The sequence below is a fragment of the Acomys russatus genome, chromosome 7, assembly GCF_903995435.1.
Source record: "Acomys russatus chromosome 7, mAcoRus1.1, whole genome shotgun sequence".
NCBI classification, from domain to species: Eukaryota; Metazoa; Chordata; class Mammalia; order Rodentia; family Muridae; genus Acomys; species Acomys russatus.
Genome location: NC_067143.1, coordinates 59,043,247 through 59,059,661, shown reverse-complemented (window position 1 = coordinate 59,059,661; position 16,415 = coordinate 59,043,247). Strand labels below are relative to the sequence as shown.

The 16,415-nt window shown below is 45.7% G+C and overlaps 1 protein-coding gene across 9 annotated transcripts in view; it reads left to right on the top strand.

Annotated features, from left to right (window-relative positions):
• Window positions 1-16,415, top strand: part of Dennd2b (DENN domain containing 2B) — a 196,961-nt gene that overhangs the window by 134,432 nt on the left and 46,114 nt on the right. For 8 of the 9 annotated variants that reach the window (XR_007830935.1, XM_051149198.1, XM_051149202.1 and 5 more), the window contains one exon: window positions 12,761-12,865. Coding sequence is in view for 8 of the 9 variants with exons in the window: in XM_051149198.1 (XP_051005155.1) it covers window positions 12,761-12,865 (105 nt within the window). In the remaining variant the exon portion in view is untranslated. Of the gene's footprint in view, window positions 1-7,544; window positions 7,697-12,760; window positions 12,866-16,415 lie in introns of those variants that run through there. The other variant, XM_051149203.1, reaches the window with a different exon arrangement.

Genomic DNA, 16,415 nt, shown 5'->3' with positions numbered 1-16,415 from the left:
GGGTGGGGGACAGACTGCTTGTATCTGCCCTCTGGGCTCTAAAAGGACCGCACTGCTCTGACTAGAGGCTGTGTTGTGAGCTGTTCTGCTCTAGGTGAGGAAAAGTGACGAGTCCCTCTCATTGACTCTGTGTTGATTAAAAAGCCTGCTAAACCAGATAGGCTAAAGAAAAACATTTTTCTTACACCAAGAATTCAAGGCCAGGCAGTATCTAGCTAGAGCTGGGCTGCAGGGATGTACACGGGGTGGCCGCGGGTGGTTTCCTGCTACGGGACAAACAGAATAGAGACCTAACATGCTTCATCACCAAGCACAGAGCTGACTTCCCATCTTTCCGGACCCTGGTCCTTCCAGTGAAACTCAGAAGGAATTGGCCTCTTCAAACCCTACTTATTTTGAGTATAAAATTGAAAAAAACAAAAAACAAAAAACCAACAACAACAAAAAACCCAAAACACCCGATAGCTACCTCTTACAGAGTGCAGAGATTAAATGGATAAAATGCATGCACAGAGTCAGCAGACCATGGCCACCTTGGTGCACTTTCTTCTTCAGCTTTCCAGATTTGAGGAACAAAAAGGGCTTACTTACACCCAAGTTAAAGTTGAGACTTAATATCTATATAGAACTTGCATTTTGAAAATTATTCTTTTTTATGGTTTTATTAATTTTTAGATTTTATTTATTTAATGTCTGTACAGCCTGATCCCAGAAAAATTATCCTTTTTAAAAAAGATTTATTATTTATTTTTATTTTATGTATGTAAGTGCTCTACACCTACACACCAGAAGAGGACATCAGATCACATTATAGATGGTTGTGAGCCAGCATGTGGTTGCTGGGAATTGAACTCAGGACCTCTGGAAGAATAGTCAGTGCTCTTAACTGTTGAGCCATCTCTCCAGCCCCCCAAAAATTATTCCTTAGTACAACCTGAAAAATGTTTTTGGGTGGTTCTGGGGATTCTACCCATGGCCACAGACATGAAAGGGCCGTGTTCTTCAATAGAACTACATCACAGAGCCAGGCATGGCAGCTCACATCTTTAATCCCTGTACTCTGAAGGCAGAGGCAGGAGGATCTCTGTGAGTTTGAGGCCAGCCTGGTTCACAGAGTGAGTTCTAGGACAGCCAGGGCTACATAGCAACCCTGTGTCAAAAAACAAACAAACAAAACAGTAACAGCAGCAGCAGCAACAACAACAACAACAAAATGCCTATTTATCACCAAACTTTTTAAAGTATTTTGTGATAGGGTCTCGTTGTGTCGTCCAGACTGTTCTAAGAAAAAAAAAAGTGCTGTCTCAGCCTTCCAAGTTTTGAGGTTATAGATACATTCCACCATACTTTATCATTTCTTGATAATACTGCTCTGTAGAATAATATTCCAGAGTTGCTGGGCTCTGTGTTTTGTTATGTAAAAATATACTTACAAAATATCATATGTGTATGTCATTATATATGTATCCAAGTCCAACAGATTTTTACAAATGAATCCATGTAACTACTCCTAGAATGTTACCAGCATCTCAGAGCTGCCTCCTCAGCGTCCCTGTGGAGTTATACTCCCACGGGTACCTCAGTCTCCTGACTTCTAATAGCATAGGCTTTTTAATTTTTCAACTTTTTCCGATTTACCTTCTGTATGTGAGTGCTCTGCCCGCAAGTATGTATGCGTGATGGTGGAAGCAAAGAGAAGGTGTCAGATGCCCTGGACCTAGTTGCGGGTGGTTATGTGCCGCCGTCTGGGTACTGAGAACCAAAGCTAGGCCTTTCACAAAGGCAACAAATGCTTTTAACAGCAGAGCCATCTCTCTAGTCCCAGCGTGAATTTTGTTGTTATTGTTATGGTTTGGTTTTTGTTTGTTTGTTTGTTTGTTTGTTTGTTTTTTTAGAGACAGAATTACTCTGTGTAGCTTCGGCTGTTTTGGAACTTGTTCTGTAGAATACGCTGGCCTCAAACTCACAGAAATCCACCTGCCTCTGCTGGGATTAAAGACATGCGCCACCACCACCCAACATGCCCCAGCATAGATTTATTAGGCTACTTTTGTACTTTCCACATACAGAATTATCCAGGATCTACTCCCGGTGATTTGTTATTGACAGTATTTCAAAGATCTGTTCCTATAATGAGCGCCTATAATACACTGCCATTACCATATAGTATTCCATAATTTACTTTCCATTCTTCTGACAGTGGTCATGTGTGTGCACACACTCACTTGCACACGCACATGTGCAAGTACTTCATTATATTCCTTCTCATGAGTATAGTATGTTAATCATATTACGTTATGATTATAATTTCAAGTCTATGGTGATTAATGAAATTGGCTATCTTTCCATATATCTCTTAGCCAGTTGTATGTAATCTTTAGTGAAGCATCTGACCTAGTTTTTTTGTTCCAGTTTTCCTGATTATCTTTTCCCTTTTTTTTAGAAGTTGATTTGTTAAAGTTATTTATATAGCCTAAATATGAGTTCTTTGATACGCACATACACACATACATACATACATGGACACATACATATACATTTGGGTGTTTGGAAAGCATGGTCTCCTTTGAGTGTTCTTCATGGGTCTGACTGCTGTAGGAAGGTCACTGGGACATATAAACACACACACAAATATGGGCCATCTTTTATTCTGTAGCTTTCTTTTCTCCTCTATAAATGGCAGTTTTTAAATGAACAAAGATCTTATTTAATGCAGTCTAAACTCATCATTGTTTTCAGTTGTGGCTTTCACTCTCTGTCCCGCTTGAGAATTCCATGCTTCCCAAGGTCTCCTTGGCTTCTGTTAGTCCCGGTTCCTCTCCTTGCGGTTCTCCTCCCACTGCACCTCCTAAAGGAAGCACTCTGTCCTGGCTCGTACCTTCTGCAGCATCTGTTCTTGCCTGTTGCAGGCAGGATGAGGGGCTCAGGGGCAGGAGCCAGAGCGTGTGTAGGAGCTGGGAAGGCACCTTCAGTGGGCACCGTGGAAGCTCTCCATGCTCACGCCCTTTTCTATTTCTACCTGTACTCCCTTTTGATAAGCGTAAAGTTCTTCCATGCCCGCAGGGTTTTCTGTAGGTTGAGAGTTACAGTGCTGCATGGAGGATTGACCCGTGGTGTTCCAAACACTAGTCATTAGGAAGGACGCCCAGCCAAAAGTCCTGTATGCTTTATAGTCTGGAAAGTCTTTTCAAAGAGCAGGTGTGGTTGAGTTCTTGGGTAAGTCCTCTTCTGCCAGCAGTATTTGTGGTGTTCAGAAAGCATGGGCCCCTCGTGAGTGTGCTTTATGGGTCTGGTTGGTACAGGTAGGTAGTATACTTCCTGGGAAGCCTGGTATGCCTGTCCTATCCTAAGAGATGGACATGAGTCATGGCGCTCAACGCTGCCTACCTTATCCAAGGGTGGCCGTACTGAGGTGGTAGCAAATGTTTTTCAAGGGTCTGGGCACTAAGGGCTATTCTAGACACTGGAGAAGGTGCGGTAAGCAAAGACCAAAGGGGGGAGGGAAGCCTGGGGTTATAAAAACTTACATACATAAAAATAGAATATGGGTGTGTAGGATGATGTCAAATACTGCAGAGGAAAATAGAAAAGACAAAGTGGAGTACTGATGGGGCAGCAAGATAGGTTTGATGCTGCAGAGTGTGTTCAGGGAAGCCCCATCGAGTAGATGGCATCTCGCCAAAGACTTGAAGGAGCGGGGAGAACAGGCTTGTTGAAGAATGTGGTGTAGTTAGCAAAGGCGTGAAGTCCCCACCATAGGAATGTGCTGGGCATGTTTAAGGACATAATAAGGAGGCAGTGTAGCTGGAGGGAGAAAATGGGGGAAGGGTAACTGAAATGAGGTCGTAGGCATAATGGGGAGTCGGACGCCTTTCCAAGGCAGGGGAGGCCTCTTGCCACCAGTCAGCTTAAACTCAGCTAGATGGGAGAGCGTGAGGTCAGGACTTCGCGGGTAGGAAAGGCTTCAGAAAGAGGTTGACATCTGGCCTGGCTGTTTAAGAAAGAATGGGGACAGAGGACATGCCAGAGAGAAGGACTTGGCTGAGTAAAAGCTTGGCGGCATCAGCATTCCTGGCATTTACAGGGAATAGCTTTTTTTTTTTTTTTTTGTAGTCTGACGTGGCTGCCCTAGGAAAGACACTGACTCGGATGAGGACTGCGGCCTGTGCATCACTGTCCTGATTATGGACCTGCTGCCTTCCTCTTGCCCACGAGAAGGAAGGCAGTGGTGAGTCCCTCAGAGCAGAGTTTGCAGTACAAGCCCTCATTCTGTTTTCTTTCCCGCAGTGGTGACAAGTCACTAGACAGTGTGGGCTCAGTTGTCTTGCCAGTGGCTGTGTCCAGACTGGCAGCAACAGCTGTATGAAGGGTTTCGAAACTATTTTGGCACCGAAAAGATTTCTTTTGGCCTAGAATTGCCTCATGATCGCTTCAACCCAGTTCAGGCTTTCGGGAAGTATTTAACTTCAGCTTAAAAATCTACAGAATCTGTGCTCCGTGGAAAAGAGCCATCTGGCAGGAAGGAGGACTGGAAATTGCTTAAGGTTGAAAATCTAAATGTAAAGGGCTTTCTTTGAGGAGGAAGCTGGGAAAGTGGTGTAGGAGTGACAAGGGGACTGCAAAGAGTTCTTTTTTCTTCCTAATTCAACAGCAACAAGAACAACAAGGCCATCCTTTCCTGTGCTGGCTTTCTGGCCCTGTTGCAGCCCGTAAAAACCCCTGACAATCCTTTAACCTCCTAGCCAGCAAGCCCTGGGTCCTTTCTACCTCTATAGCTCTCTGCACTTGGGAAGAGATGCAAGGTGCAGGTATGTGGACAGTGAAGGATAAAGGGGTCTTCTATTTTGGAAGGGATTGTCTCAGTTATTGAGGAGTCCTTCCTGGTGCCCTTTCTTACGTGTTTCATGCCCTCCCACCCATTCTACTATACCCACTTACTCCACCTTTCCTTGCTCGTTTCTAGGCCTAGCACAGCCAAAGACCTGTCCCAAATGTTGACCTTCCCTGGGTGAAGATGTGGTAGAAGGGGGCATGGCTGAAGATTCAGGCCCCAAGAAGAGGGGTTTTTCAAGTCTCAAGGATTCTCTTTATCTTTCTCAGAACGAGGCAGAGGGTTCGCTGGGAGAGAAGACAGAAAGAGATGTGCATAGCCTTTTTCCAGGAGGAGAACTTTCCCACAGAGAATTTAGCAGGGATCTTCCTTGCTTCCTGAATGGCTGATTGTGTGGGGATCCAGCAAGATGGTGAAGTCCTGGTTCAGCTGTTTGTTAAGCCTTTTCCAAAAGGAGTTCTGTATGGGTTTGATTTGGTTTGGTTTTTTGAGACAGGGTTTTTCTGTGTAGCCTTGGCTGTCTTGGAACTTGCCCTGTACACCAGGTAGCCCTTGGACTCAGAGACATGCCTGCTTCTACCAGAATTAAAGGCATGCCCAGCAAGAGTTCCAGTGTTAATTGGTGGAACTCTTAGGGAAACTATGAAAGGCTAGGGGGCCTCCTTGGGAAGCTGCTGGAGTTTCCTTCCTCTTTCTTGTTGGTCAAAGCCTGTGGATTAGGACATAGTTGGTAAGTAGGCACAGAGGGTCAGGATGCATGTTTTGTGGCATGATGAGTGGACTCTGGGCTCTGGGCTCTGGGCTTTGGGCTCTGGGCTCAGACTTAACTGCATACTGTCTGGTGACTGTCCTGTAGTTGTGTTGGTTGCAGTGTCCTGGCTGTAATCAAGTTCTTATACCACATGTGAGAGCTCAGGTTCCTTTCCTGTCTTTTCTGTCTCTTTGTGCTGCTGCTTAAAGCTGTAACTGTCACACAAACTGACTGTAGGAAATTAGAGAAATGAAGGTATTGGTAGAACTTCTCCCATGCTTCAGAAGCTTCCTTTGTTAGATGTCTCTTTTAAATCTTTTATTTCTGTGTGTATGCACATAAGTATATGTAAACATCGAGCCAGAGGTCAAAGTTGAGTGCTCTCAACTTTCCATCTTATTTTTTTCTGGAGTCAGGGTCTCTCACTGAGCCTGGAGCTTGATGATTGGCTAGACTGGCTGGACAGCAAGTCCCAGTGATCCTTCTGCTTCTGCCTCCTCAGCAGTAGGGTTAGAGGAATGGCTCCCTGTGCCCAGCTTTTACATAAGTCCCGGGGCTTCAGAATCAAGTCCTCATGCTTGTGCAGTGAGCCCTGTACCCCCCGAGCTGTCTCCTGGCGTTGTCAGGTGTCTTGACTTCTTACTAGTAAAGAGAAGAGAGCAGCGAAGGGCAGCTCCTGTAGCCTCTGAGTGGGAGTTCTAACGCCAGCGGGAGGGGAGGCGTTCCCTTACGTGCTTGCCTCTTTTCCTTTACCATTCTCAGGGTTCTGCGAGTCATGCTGCATGCACGGCTATGTCTGCGGGAAGATACTAAAGGGACGGTAACCTAGTGGGGAACATTGGTTTTGTTCCTTCTCAGAGGGCTGAATGAATGTCTCTGAGAAAGATCTCCCTTCAGAGAGTAACATCATCATCAGTGTGTGTGTGCGTGTGTGTGTGTGTCTGTGTGCGCGCGCGCGCGCGTGTGTGTGTGTGTGTCTGTGTGCGCGCGCGCGCGCATGCGTGTGTGTGTGTCTGTGTGTGCGCGCGTGCGTGCGCGCGTGCGCGTGTGTGTCTGTGTGCGCGCGCGCGCGTGCGTGCGTGTGCGTGTGTCTGTGTGCGCGCGCGCGCGCGCGCGCGTGAGTGAGGATGGGTGCTCCTGTATGATGGCTTGTGTGTGGAGATGACAACTTTCAGGAATTGCCTTTCTCCTTCCAACTTTTGTGAGTTCCAGGCATTGGACTCAGGTCATCAGACTCGAGTACAATTACGTTGAGCTGCTGAGCCACCTCACTGGCTCCCTCTTGAATTTCGGAGATTCGTTTTGGATTATGGATCAGGTTAAATTGTATTACCTGTTGAAAGCCAAGTTGGGCAAAAGTAGGAACCTTCCAGAAGGTCTGGGGATTTCCAACAGTCAAAGAAGCTGTGCCATGCACCTCCTTGTGTGTGTCCTTCCTACAGCACTCATGCCCCAGCGTCTGAGAAGGTCTCTGCGGCTTGTGCTGTGGCCCACATTCTTAGTGCTCCCTGCTGAGATGCAGACCCAGACCCGTACACTCACCTGCTGCCTGGGGAGGCTGCCCAGGTGGAGGCCGAGGGCTAGGTGTGTCAGTGCTGATATGGAGAGCAGTTCAAATGGGCCACTTGCACCAGCTCCAGACAGCTACGTTACACAGAATGCCAATTGTTCTGACAGAATTTCTAATTTTCAAGAGAAGGCAGAACTTCAATTTTTATTGACGCTCAGCTTCTTAAGTATTTGACAGCTAATACGGGTTATTTAAAAACAAAGGGAAGCCTGGATGAGACTTGACTTTGCTCTTGGGTCGATCTGTGTCCCAGGACAAGCTGCTCTCTCCAGCGGTTTCAAAGTGGGGACAAAGCAAGGAAAGAAGCATCTAGCTGCTAGGGTGGATGGCAGGAAGCACGGGTTTAAAGTAAAAGGAGCACAGTTGGCTGAGGAGGAAGCCGTTAGCTGGGGCGTGGCTAGTGCTTGCATGAAGCCCAGTTGCGTACGTGTCCCTTTGCTGTGCGCCAGGGGTTTTGTTCAGGATGGAAGAAGCTATGGGTTCTGGAGGAGGAAACAGGTGTCCATCTTCTCTTTGATCACAGCTGAGCAAACTCTTGGGAAGAGTGAGTAGTGACCTTAGATCTTTCTGAGACTTCACCATGTTTTAGGACACACATTTTCTTATGTAGCCTAAGACCAGCCTAAAATGCTTATTAGAAATGTAATTTCCCTCTATCCCACTTTCTGGGTAGGTGAAGATTTTCATGGGACATGCCCCTTGGGCTAGTGTCCAGATATAAGTGAGTATATACCATTTGATTCTTTCTGCTTCTGGGTTAACTCACTCATTATGATCATTTCTAGCTCAATCCATTTGTCCACAAATTTCGGGAATTCCTTGTTTTTAATAGCTGAGAAGTATTCCATAGTGTAAATGTACCACAGTTTCTTTATCCATTCTTCTGGCTATTATGAGTAAGGCTGCTATGAACATGGTTGAGCAAATGTTCTTGTGTGCTGGAACATCTTCTAGGTATATTTCAAGGAGTGTGGGATAGCTGGGTCTTGAGGAAGCCTTATTCCCAGTTTTCTGAGATAGCGCCAGATATATTTCCAAAGTGGCTGTACTAGTTTGCATTCCCACCAGCAATGAAGGAGTGTTCCTCTCTCCCCACATCCTCGCCAGCATGTGGTGTCGCTTGAGTTTTTGATCTTAGCCATTCTGATGGGTTGTAAGATGGAATCTCAGAGTTGTTTTGATTTGCATTTCCCTGATGACTAAGAAGGTTGAGCATTTCTTTAAGTGTTTCTCAGCCATTCGATATTCCTCTAGGTGAGAGAAGCAAGGGAGAATGGGGAAATAGAAGGATCCAGAGGGTCCTAGAAACCTACAAGAAGAACATTTATGACGGGCAGATCTGGGCCCAGGGGTCCTGCTCAAACTATGGCACCAGCCAAGGACAATACGTGCAGTAAACTTGGAAGCCCTACCCAGATCTAGCCAATGGACAGGACATTCTTCACAGTTGAGTGGAGAGTGGGGTCTGACTCTTCACACGAATTCTGTCTGTCCCAATATTTGACCACGTCCCCTGGATGGGGAGGCCTGCTGGCACTCAGAGGAAGGATAACAGGCTACCAAGAAGAGACTTGATACCCTATGAGCATATACAGGGGGAGGAGGTCCCCCTCAGTTACAGTCATAGGGGAGGGGAGTAAGGGAAAAACGGGAAGGAGGGAGGAATGGGAAGATACTAGGGATGGGCTAACAATTGAAATGTATACAAGGGATGGGCTAACAATTGAGATGTAAGATGAATAAATTAATAAAATATATTTTAAAAAAAGAAATGCAATTTCCTGGTCTCATCCCTACAGATTCCCATTTAGGTGGTAGAGATAGAACTGAGGACCTTTTGGGTTTTTTTTTTTTTTTTAAGATGTATTTATTTATTATGTACACAGTCTTCTACCGGCATGTGTGCCTACACGTCAGATGGCACCAGATCTCATTATAGATGGTTGTCAGCCACCATGTGGTTGCTGGGCATTGAACTCAGGACCTCTGGAAGAGCAGCCAGTGCTCTTAACCACTGAGCCATCTCTCCAGCTCCAACCCTTTGGGGTTTTTTATTTGTTTGTTTGTTTAATAAGTCCTTCATAAATATTTTAAAAAGTAGAGAGGGAAATCTAGTCATTTGGGAAGTCACTTAATTACCATGGAGCTAAATTTCCTAATTGGAAATATAAAGATGTATTATTCCTACCTTGTAGAATGATAAGAATTGATTTAAAAGCCAGGCATAGTGGCGCACGCCTTTCATCCCAGCACTCCAGAGGCAGAGGCAGGCAGATTGCTGTGAGTTCAAGGCCAGCCAAGGCTACACAGAGAGATCCTGTCTTGAAAAACCAAAGGGGAGGGGGGAAAAAAAGGAATTGAATTAAAGATCCAGGGAGGCAAAATGGAGCCCTAGCTTGGAGCTGAGGCCCAGTGTAGGTCACATAGGCCCCGATTCCTGACTTCCACTTTCTAGCTGTATGATTTGGCTGGCTTGTTCCCTGCTCTGTATCTTGGTATCATTAATAAAAGGTAAATAATGATAGTAATAGTAATGCCTACTTAACAGGGATGTCCAAAGGATTAAATGGTTTAGTATATGTGAAGTGCTCATGTATCCTGGTAAACACACCTTTAGTTTTTTGGTTTTGTTTTCTTTCTCTCTTTAAGTTTGTTTCCTGTGAGTAACAAACAAATTAAGCCTTAGTTAGGGTTTCTGTTGCTGTGACGAAACTCCATAACCAAGAGCAAGCTGGGAAGGAAACGGCTTGTTTTGCTTACATGTGTGTATCACAGTTTAATCAGGCCGTCGGGGAGGAACTCAAAAAGGCAAGAACCTGGAGGCAGGAGCTGATGCAGAAGCCATGGCAAGAGTGCGTCTCACTGCCTTGCTCCTATGTGTGCCTCAGTCGGCTTTCTTATAGGTACCCACAACTACCAGCACAGAGATGGCACTGCCCACGGTGGGCTGGGCCCGCCCACATCAATCATCAGTTAAGAAAAATGCACCACATGTTCGCCCATAGGCCAGTCTGGCAGGGGAATTTTCTCAATTGAGGTCCTCTCTTCCAAAATGACTCTAGCTTGAGTCAAGTTGACATAAAACTTGTCAGCTAGAGGCCTTTCTGATGTTCAGTTTTTACCAGCTTCTCGCCCTTGACAGCACTGCCAAAGGCAGGTACATCTTACCATCTTTTTATTGTAAGTACATAGTTTTATATTGTAGGTACATAGTCAGTGCCTGGCATAGGTAGTAAAATCAACTGAATGGCAGTGCCAGGGAATGTGAAAAAGTGACGCGGGCTCAGGAGCTGGGAGAAGCATGATCTGGAAGAAAAGCCTTTTGTTAAGCATCTCTGTGTCTGGGGAAAGGGCATGCTGTTTTCATTGCTGTTTTATTGAGAAAGCCAGCCTCTGGAACTCACTTGTGCAAGGTCACACAACCAGCAAATGATGGGCAAGGTTGGGTACAGTTTGCTGACTGTGTCAGGTATATTCCCACTGTCTCTTATGTGCCTAGGAAATTCCAATAGTGCTTTACTGTTTTGTTTCTTTGACTTAAAACTCTTCACACAGTTGTTTGAAGTTTATTGGAGTTAGGTTTTGGAGAAGCTGGTGATTGGTGGCATATTAATTGAAGGATTTTGTTTTCCAATTACATTGTTTCTGCCTGGGCTTTGCCATTTATAGATGGACCTTCGGACAGCAAACCAGCTTGTCATCTTGCTTCTGTTGGGCATTTTCACTCAGTTCCTTTTTGTCCTTAACCCCAAAAATACCCAGCTAACAGTGTAGCGGAGGGCCAGCAAGGTGGCTCAGTGGGTTAAGGTGCTTGCCGACGAGCACTGTGGCGTGTTTGATTCCATAGACCCACATGGCAGAAGGAGAGAACAGACTCTACAGGTTGTCTCCACCCTGTATATGCACTCATGGCACATGTGTCTCACCCCAACACACATGCACACAGATAAGAAAAAAAAAGTAGCCCTCACTCCCTGCCGATGGCCTGCCTCACCCTGTGCTACCGCCCTGCAGAAATGCTTCAACTACCCACAGTCCTTCTCTAGGTGAGACCAGTGTCCTGGGCACTGGCTCCTCATCTCACTTGGACCTATGCTAAAGATGTAAAATTTGGTGCGGATGCCTTAATGCTTCAAAGTGTAGAATTTTTAGCCAATGCTGTAGCTGTTACAATGGGGCCAAAGGGAAGAACAGTGATTATTGAGCAGAGCTGGAGAAGTCTCAAAGCAACAAGAGATGGGGTCACTGTCAATTGATTTAAAGGATAAATAGAAAAATATCAGAACTAAACTTACTCAGGATGTTGTCAATAACACAAATGAAGAGGCTGGGGATGGCACTACCACTGCTATTGTTCTGGCACGTTCTGTTGCCAAGGAGGGCTTTGAGAAGATCAGCAAAGGGGCTAATCCAGTAGAATTCTGTAGACATGTGATGTTGGCTGTGGATGCTTTAATTGCTGAACTTAAAAAGCAATCTAAACCTGTGACAATCTCTGAAGAAATTGCTTAGATTGCTACAATTTCTGCAAATGGAGACAAAGACATTGGAAACATTATTTCTGATGTAATGAAAAAGGTTGGAAGAGGCTGGAGAGATGGCTCAGAGGTTGAGAGCACTGACTGCACTTTCAAAGATCCTGAGTTCAGTACCCAGCCACCACATGGTGGCTCACAACCATCCATAATGAGATTTGGTGTCCTCTTATAAAGTGTGGGTGTACATGCAGCCAAAACACTGTATACATAATAAATAAATAATTCTTTTTTTTTAAAAAGGTTAGAAGAAAGGGTGTCATCACAGTGAAGGCAAGTGTGTGGGGTCTGATGTATTTTGATAATAAAGAGGAGAGCTTGGGCCTGCCTGTTCCTCTCTTTGTTGCATCATCCCAGGATTTTATTTTATTTTTTTAATTTCACTCAGGTAATCAGAGTGAGCTTAATTTTTTTCCTTTCACTAGTTGTCTCTCTGTTCATATTACAACTACAGAAAAACATTCTAGAGCAGCGAGGCCATCTCTCCTCACACTAGAGATTCATCAGGGAAAGAATGGATGTGTTTTATCATGTTTTAAAATATAATTCAGGGGGCTGGAGAGATGGCTCGGTGGATAAGAGCACTGTCTACTCTTCCAGGGGTCCCGAGTTCAGTCCCCAGCAACCACATGGTGGCTCACAACCATCTATCATGCGATCTAATGTGCACTATGTACATAATAAGTAAATCTTTAATCAGTTTCTAGTCTTTTCACACAATCTGCCCCTTCCTGAAGGCCTATCCTGAAAGAAGCAGAGTGTGTTGAGAATATCATTGATGGGTGATGATAGTTACTATAATCATGGCAGCTGCAGGCACTCAAAAGCTAACATGTGGCAGGTTAATTCCTTGCCCATTGAGCTCCCTGAGGACCCTGAGAGCTGGCCTGACAGAGCTTCTGGGACTGCTTCTTCTTTCATTCCTGTTTGCAAAAAGCTCTCTCTATATATATCCAAGGACTTAATGGGGCACTGGGAACCCATCTGGCCATGGTGGACCTCTCTAGAAGATATTTGAAGTGCTTCTGGCTGTGTGTGTGTAAACTTGGTTTACAGGTGTGTTTTCTTTGCAGGGCTCTGGGTTTGCAGAGAGCCGAAATGACCATGACTGCCAACAAGAACTCCAGTATCACCCATGGAGCCGGAGGCACTAAGGCCCCTCGGGAGACTCTGAGCAGGTGGGTAGAGGCACACTTCTGGGAGCTGGCATCGAGAGTCTGCCAAATGGCCTGAGCCTCGAGTGGGATCTCTGCGAAGTATAAATCTGCCATGACTGCTGTTCATCATGTTGGCTGTGCTGACTGTTAGGCAGAAGCCTTGTCTGACACCATTTTCTAGTTCTAAAATACATATATTTGGGATGGCAACTAGAAACATTAAAACAAGCTCTGCCTTGTACTGGGAACCCCCAGCATTCTAGGGACATGAAGTAAAAAGCAGCTTAGAGAAGATGGGGGCATCTTACAGCCAGGCTGTACTGTCATAAGAAAACAGACCATATTGGGGCAGTGTTGGGTAGGCAGTTACACATATGAGCATAAGTTCCAAGTGGAAGTCTAGTCTCTGTAACAACGTAGGCCTAGCCACAAAGAAAACAACTTGGGGAATTTTTTTTCTATTATCTGCTATCTTGTTCTTTTAATCCTCTTTGCAAAGGTAAGAGTATAAGAGTAGAGGGGAATGAGAGATTTTGGAATCTTTATAGAACTGGGTTCAAATTTAAGCTCTAAATGCTTTTTAAGTTTTTTGAGGCGTGGTTTTTCTGTGGAGCCCTGGCTGTCCTGGAACTCAGTCTATAGACCAAGCTGGCCTCGAACTCACAGAGATCCACCTGCCTCTGCCTCCCAAGTGCTGGGATTAAAGGCATGCGCGACCACCGCCCAGCAAGCTCTAAATTACTTAACAAGATAGTGAGATCTCAGAACATTTTCTAGTGCTCTCTAAAATCTTTTCTGCCTTGGCTGTAAAATCACAGTAATAATCCTAGTACCTGACTGTCAGAGCTGGTGTGGGGACTGGGTGAAGGGACCTGGCAGTGCTTAGCATAGAGGCTACTGTAAAGCAGCAGATGCCACCCTGTGATGAGAGAAAAAGCTCCCAGTACTGGCATACAGATGTGTGACTGTCTCCAGCCCTTCTCAGGACTTGGCCAAGGCTGTGTGCTGGTCCTGGGAGAACGCTTAGACTTGTAGTAAAGCCACAGATGTTTTCACAGACTCTTCTGTCATGTGATGTCTCTTAGATGGACAGATTTAGCTGGTAGGCTCTTAGTCACTAGGAGGGACAGGTATGAGAATGCTAAGGTATGCTTTCGTAACGTCTGTGCTGAGCGCAGTGGGGTGTGGCGCCTCAGGTTTGGAATGAGGTGATGTTTAGTTCACTCGGAGCTGGTGTCCCAATGTAGCTAGTTGAATAAGACCCAAAATGTAGCATGTGGGGTGTGATTGGTATGAATGAGGCAGGGGTTTCCCCACAGTGTACATACAAGCCTTGGTTCTGGTTCTGGTTCAATCTAATGGGCTGTGCCAATCACACAAGGCTTGGTAGGTTGTGTCTTCTTAAGTATGTAAGAGCTTTGGAGTTAGCTAAAAGTTGAGTACTAAGTAGTAAGAACTTCTCCATGAGCTAAACTCATACAGAACATTGGGTAGCTGAGACATTTCTACCTCTGGGAACCACGTTGCTGGGCTCAAGTCACACTTATGGCAAGTCTTACTCCTCAGTGTGTATGTGCACATGTTTGTAGTCTTGATGTACAACCCAAACACATGCATGGCACACTCCTGCACTGAACATCATACTGAACATGCAGTCCTCCTTCCATAGCCTTCTGACTGCTAGGATTACAAGCTTGCACAACTACACATGGACCCACATTTAAAAAACGTCACTTGCTGTAGGAATGGAATCGACACCCATGACTGTATAATGCTACTCTTACATGTGTCTGTTTGTATCATGTGCATGCCTGGTGCCCACAAGCAGCAGAAAAGGACGTCAGATTCCCTGGAACTAGAGTTGTAGACAGCACCTATGTCTGCATAGGTGCTAGGAACTAAATCCCAGTCTTCGGCAATAGCATCCGTGCTTGTAAGCATGTGCCATATTTCCTGTTTTTACTTTATTTAAATGTATGTGTGTCTGTGTGTTAGATGTACACATGCATGTAGGCGCCCATGGAGGCCAGAAGAGGATATCAGATCCCACAGAACAGGAGTTACAAGAGATTGTAAATTTCCAGATGAGGATGCTGGGAACCAAACTATGGTCCTCCCTCTGGAAGAGCAGTGCTTGTAACCACTGAGCCATCTCTCTGCCCCTGCCATTTTGCTTCTAACTTACATGATGTTAGGGCTGCAGGGGTGCAGGATGTGTAGTGTTTACATTAAATTTCAAAGCTGAACCAGGACTGCTGACACATTCTCCAGTTTCTATTTGGAATATCCGCCTACACGTTTCTAAATGTTTTCAGGAATTGCTTTACTTTTTAGTTTCCCAGCACGATTGCCATCTAAACATGCTGTACAGTGTTTTTAAACATCTGAGCTCAAGATGTACCTTTAAAAAAGGATCTCTCCAGACTCCCCTCTGTGACTTCACTTCCTTCCTGCCTCATTCTCACTCCTCTACGTCCCGTCCCTCCGTTTCTGGGAACCTGGCTTTTGCCATGGAGTCGCAGACCCCTGTGGCTAGCTGTATCCTTCACTCAGAAGCCACTCCTGAGCTGTAGGTGTTACTTGGACACTGATCTGCTGGTTTCTGTGGTGGGCTTCACTTTAGCCACTACCTCTGAGTATTTGGACGGGATGAAACAGGAGGTCACTGGTTCATTTAGGAAGTCACTGTTTGTGAACTCCTTTGGGTGCCAGGTTCTGTGCTGAAACCGGGAGAACCAAGAAGAGATGAGGCTCTCTCTTGTGAAGGTGTCTACAATTTGATGATCTTATGAATATTGTAGTCTAACTTTTCAGTAGATTGCTGGCAATGACTTGAGTGAGGCCCTTTCGTCATTGCCAGCTCAAGAATTCAAGGAAGGGAACACATAGGTGTTGACAGAAGTTTGGGTGGAGAGGACAGGGGTGCAGTGCCTTACGAAGCGAGGTGTCGATGCCCTGGCTGCTTTGGGAATCGTGAATACAGTAGAATCTAGTTGTACTATGAAGCATCTGTGTCTGTCTGGCCTTGGGATGGAGGTGCGGGGTGGGGGACCTCAGTGCTACTGTTCAGATCTAGAGTTACAAGGCCTTATCTTCGGCTTGCTTAAGGCTGGACTTGATGCTGACCCCAGGCAGTCTGAGTTAAAGCTCCTGGGTTCCATTACCAAGGTTGTAATTAGGTGTTCTGCAGATCTCTCCCCTTTTTGTGCCTCTGAAGCCCAGGCTTGATTTAGCAGGAGTCTATAGGAGGAAGAAAACTCAAGCTTTGCCTTTTGCTGTGTCCTGACCTACGGGAACAGATTTTCTTTTCTCTTTGCGGGCGAGGCTAGTGAACACACTGCCTCACATCACCTGACAGGTACACCCGCTGCTCTGGTTTCTGCAGGTTGATGCCCAGCTCTGCAGGAGGATGGGGGTGGGGTTCTCAAAGCTCCACTGAATTGCTGAGGTTATGTGTGTTAGCGCTGGTGTCCTGGGGTGGGATCAGGAGCAGCGTGGCGACTTGCACTCACTCAGCAGCTTTGCTGGGGGTCAGTTTGGCTTTTTGTTGCCCTCAAATTCACTTGTTCAA